Here is a 4032-nt window from a genome sequence, read left to right as displayed (position 1 = left end):
TATAATATTATATATATAGTAAAAATCATTTGCAGAACCAGAAATAAGCTTTTCTTACAGAGAAACTTTATATGACAATTAAGAGCACATTATATTCTCACAATACCCTAGACTTTGCTATAATTGATGAGAGTTATACCTAAGAGGCATTTTAAAGGGACAAAGGTCTATTCACTAGCCTCGTTATCACTATGCTATCATGATAGAACAGAAACCTTTTAGCTTTCAGCAAGAAAAATAGAAATAGAACAGGTAGACATTCAAGGTTTCTAAGTTCTGGGGTTGTAATGTACAGCATGGTGACTATTATTAACAACACTGTATTATATCCTTTTTTTAAGTTGCTGAGAAAATGGATCGTAAATGTCCTCAGCCACCCAAAGAAATGATAATTATGTGAAGTAATGGACTTTTAACTAATCCTACTGTGGTAATCATTTCACAATGTATTATGAGGGTATCTCATTATCATGTTGTACATCTTAAACTGACACAATGTTATACATAATTCATATCTCAATGAGGTTGGGAAAAAGAAAAGAAATAATTTCTTTGAAATGACAAGAAAAATTTAGATGTCCAGTTCCCTTAGCAAGAGCTTAGTTAAGGCTTATTCAAAGAGTTAATCCAAATCACTCGGGTATGCCTATTTTCTTCCGAGAAACCAGCTACGCCTCTGAAATGGGTCAGTGTGCGTTAACCATTCAGCTGCCTTCTCCAGACACAGTCTTGGAAGCACAGGTGCTACGTGGATGGTCTTTCTGAGCGTCTCTCAAGCTCGGACAGGAACTTGGCAACCAGCAGGTCTTAGAATGGACTGCACTCTGGGCTTCAGGAGGAGCTATTTACAAAGCCTCAGTTGTTCAGGTCAAACAACCCAAACCCTCAATCCGGACGGGAGTGGGAGAGAGGAAGTATGGAACTTTGAGCTGAAGTAAGAAAGAATGTTTTTCCTTGGTTTCCATAAATATACAGTAAAAATTCCATATACCCTGAATAATGACAATCTTAATAATTTTGGGCTTTTTTAGGAATAAACCTGGATAATGGATAGGTTTGTAATGAATTATTTCCCGATATAATATGAACATATTTCTTCAATCAAGGGTTTTTTCTTTTTCTTCTATAAAGGATGACAGAAGGTGAATACACTGTCATTTCCTCTACAGTATGCTCTGGCTTTACTAGACTGTTAAAAGAAATACTATATTTTAAAAATTTTTTAACTTTTACAAACTCTAATATAGTTGAGGAAGGAAATATAAGGCAGCTGGTTTAATGCCCTCTTACAATGAGGAATCTCCAAAACACATGCTGGTTTTGAATAGTTGCATATTTAAGTTATTATTAGAAATAAACCTTTTAGTTGGTAAATTTACTACCACAAATCAAATCATGTAATTTTGTAGATAAAATATATATAGCAAACTAATAAAAAATGTCATGCTGCAATATTGTCTAGCCAACTCATTATTGTAGATGAATATAGGCAAACATTTCTGAGACCACTAGATGGCATTCATTCACTGTAATTTTGGCCAAATAAGGCCTTTCGAAGCTTCATCACGATATGCAGGTTAGGGGGAACACAAATGTTATCCATTATCTGGCAATATTTTCCGATCATTTAACACAATGGCAAAACTCTATTTTATAGTTTCCTTCAAATCAAATCAACAAATATTTATTGAAAGTGAAACAGGAATTTTAGGGGTAAAATAGGACAGGTTTAGGAAATTTTAGAAATTTTAGAAATTAAGGGGACCATGGAGGAAGCAAGCACAGGGCTGCAGAGCAGCAGAAGGTATATTTCCATAGAATAGGGAAGCTGAAAAGCTGCAACAGGTACATTTCTATAGAATGAGGGAGCTGGGACCAGCAAAAGGTCTATATTTACAAAATAAAGGGAAGGAAGCCCTTCATCCAGAAGAAGAAGAAAGCCCAAAGGGAATAGGAAAACAATAAGGAAGGAGGGTGGAACTGTATTTGGTTTTTGGTTAACCTTTGAGCCCAGGAGTTACTATAGTAACCAGTCTAAGGGAATAGTGACCAATCAGAGGGGATATCAAGGCACCAGGATCTGTAGCCTTTGTAAGCCACAGGGAAAAGGAACTCAGTGGGACCCGTCCCCTCTTCCCACTTGGGAGTCTGTACTTGTTCTTTAATAAACTCCACCTTTGCTTTACCACTTTCTGACTGTGGATTCATTTTTTGATTCTGGCAGACAAAGAATCCGTTCCAAAAATTACTTTGCTTTGTTTCATTGCTTTACTAATTCATGTTATTTCTCATGTAACTATTCCTCTAAAGGTTAGAAAAAGCACACCATCACAAATATTAAAATATTCAAATATTTTAGATGGAATGGCATTAATCCTCAAAATTAGGTGGGTGGGTGGGGAGAATTTATATGCAGGTATACATAACCCATGGCCACAGATAATAGTGTGGTGAATGCCTGGTGGTGGTGGGGGAGTGCAAGTTGGAGGGGTTAATGGGGGGAAAAGGGGACATCTGTATTACTTTCAACCATAAAGATAAATTTAAAAAATACATAGATATAGAAGAAAAATATTGATGTTTATGAAAATAGGAGGTCAAGAAATCTTGATGGTTCACAAAAGGCTCTTTCTATTGTACAGCTTAAAAATGTCTGAGAAATAGTGCTCCTTCCCACTTTGAGATCTAAACCAAAATGGCCTTTGTAATAGCAGATTATTATTTCATCTTGGAGATAAACCATAGAATGAAAACTTCCTAACTCCACACTTCAAACTAAACGGTTGGAAGAAGATATTGATGGGGACAAGTAAACCAAAGGTCAGCTTTTTTAGTACAAGAACTAGGTTAATAATAGTATAAAATCCAGGACTTACCTGTTCTAAGATGTTTTGAAGTCTCTCTATCTCACAGTCTATGACAAATTTCTTCTCTTGTCTTCTATCCAGTTCTTCTAGAAGTTGTCTATAGCTGACATCATTAAAATTTTCCACACATATAGCGCTGACATGCCAACCATTTTGTCCTGCTTTTTCCATAATAGCTTGAAGTATTGAATATCCTAGTGGGGAAAAAATACAGGTGGTTACTAAGAGCATCCTTTACTTCCCTTTAATTATGTAGGCAGTCACTGATTCTATACCTACATTTTTATGTTCCAAGATATACAGTGGATGCTTATAAATTTAAAAATTAAAGTGGTTATTTTCAAATCATTTTTTTGGCCTGGGACAACAAGATCCTTTAAAATAGTTCTTGAATAAAACAGGAAGTAGCAACATCCTTCTTTGAATAAGCTCTCAAAGTTTCTCTACTGAAGAATATTACATTGCTCTAGACACATTTTTAATAAGATAAACCAAAACCCAAATACAGTACCACCTGTAATCAATAATAATTTCATAGATGCTTTTTGGTAATTTTACACAATAGATAGAATTAATTTTGAACATATGTTTTGACTCTCCCTTTGAACAAGGTAGCAACAACATTTTTTGGTTCAACTACACAAGAGAAGATGTTAAAGGAACAATGTTACCATCAACAGTAAGATGAAGCATCTGGGAGTCTCCCCCATTGACCTAATGGCCACAGGGGTAGGTTCTTACACCAAGTGTGCAAAAAGATAGAAAGATGAATGCACAGGGCCCCAGCACAAGAAAGCTAGCAAGATAATTGGGTAGATAAAAAGTCCTCCCTCCTTATCTCTGTAAGAACAGTGGGCTTGAACAGGAAGGGGGAATGATCTTTGAGGTGAAAGTCCACTGTTCTCCAGGTTGCTACGCTTGAATAAACATCTTTCTTTTTGCACCAGCACCTGTTTGATGAGTTTGGCTTTCCTTGTGGCAGGCAGCCAAACCTGCGTTTTTGGTTATGACAATGCAAAAATATTTATGGAGGACCCATTATTGTAAACTAGAGGCCTGGTGTACGAAATTCATGCACGGGGTAGTGGGGGTGTCCCTCAGCCCGGCCTGCACCCTCTCCAATCTGGGACCCCTTGGGGGATGTCTGACTGCCGGTTTAGGCCCA

The 4032-nt window shown here is 36.7% G+C and overlaps 1 protein-coding gene across 7 annotated transcripts in view; it reads right to left on the bottom strand.

Moving 5' to 3' along the window:
- The window catches only part of GRIA4 (glutamate ionotropic receptor AMPA type subunit 4), a 417768-nt gene that overhangs the window by 130805 nt on the left and 282931 nt on the right, over positions 1-4032 (bottom strand). For all 7 annotated transcript variants that reach the window (XM_006761462.2, XM_015562433.1, XM_006761466.2 and 4 more), the window contains exon 4: positions 2877-3061. In XM_006761462.2, coding sequence (XP_006761525.1) covers positions 2877-3061 — 185 coding nt within the window. The remainder of the gene's footprint in view (positions 1-2876; positions 3062-4032) is intronic.

Source organism: Myotis davidii, unplaced genomic scaffold (genome assembly GCF_000327345.1).
Source record: "Myotis davidii unplaced genomic scaffold, ASM32734v1 scaffold158, whole genome shotgun sequence".
NCBI classification, from domain to species: Eukaryota; Metazoa; Chordata; class Mammalia; order Chiroptera; family Vespertilionidae; genus Myotis; species Myotis davidii.
The sequence above is the reverse complement of the archived record's forward strand: the minus strand, read 5'-3'. Positions and strand labels throughout refer to the sequence as shown.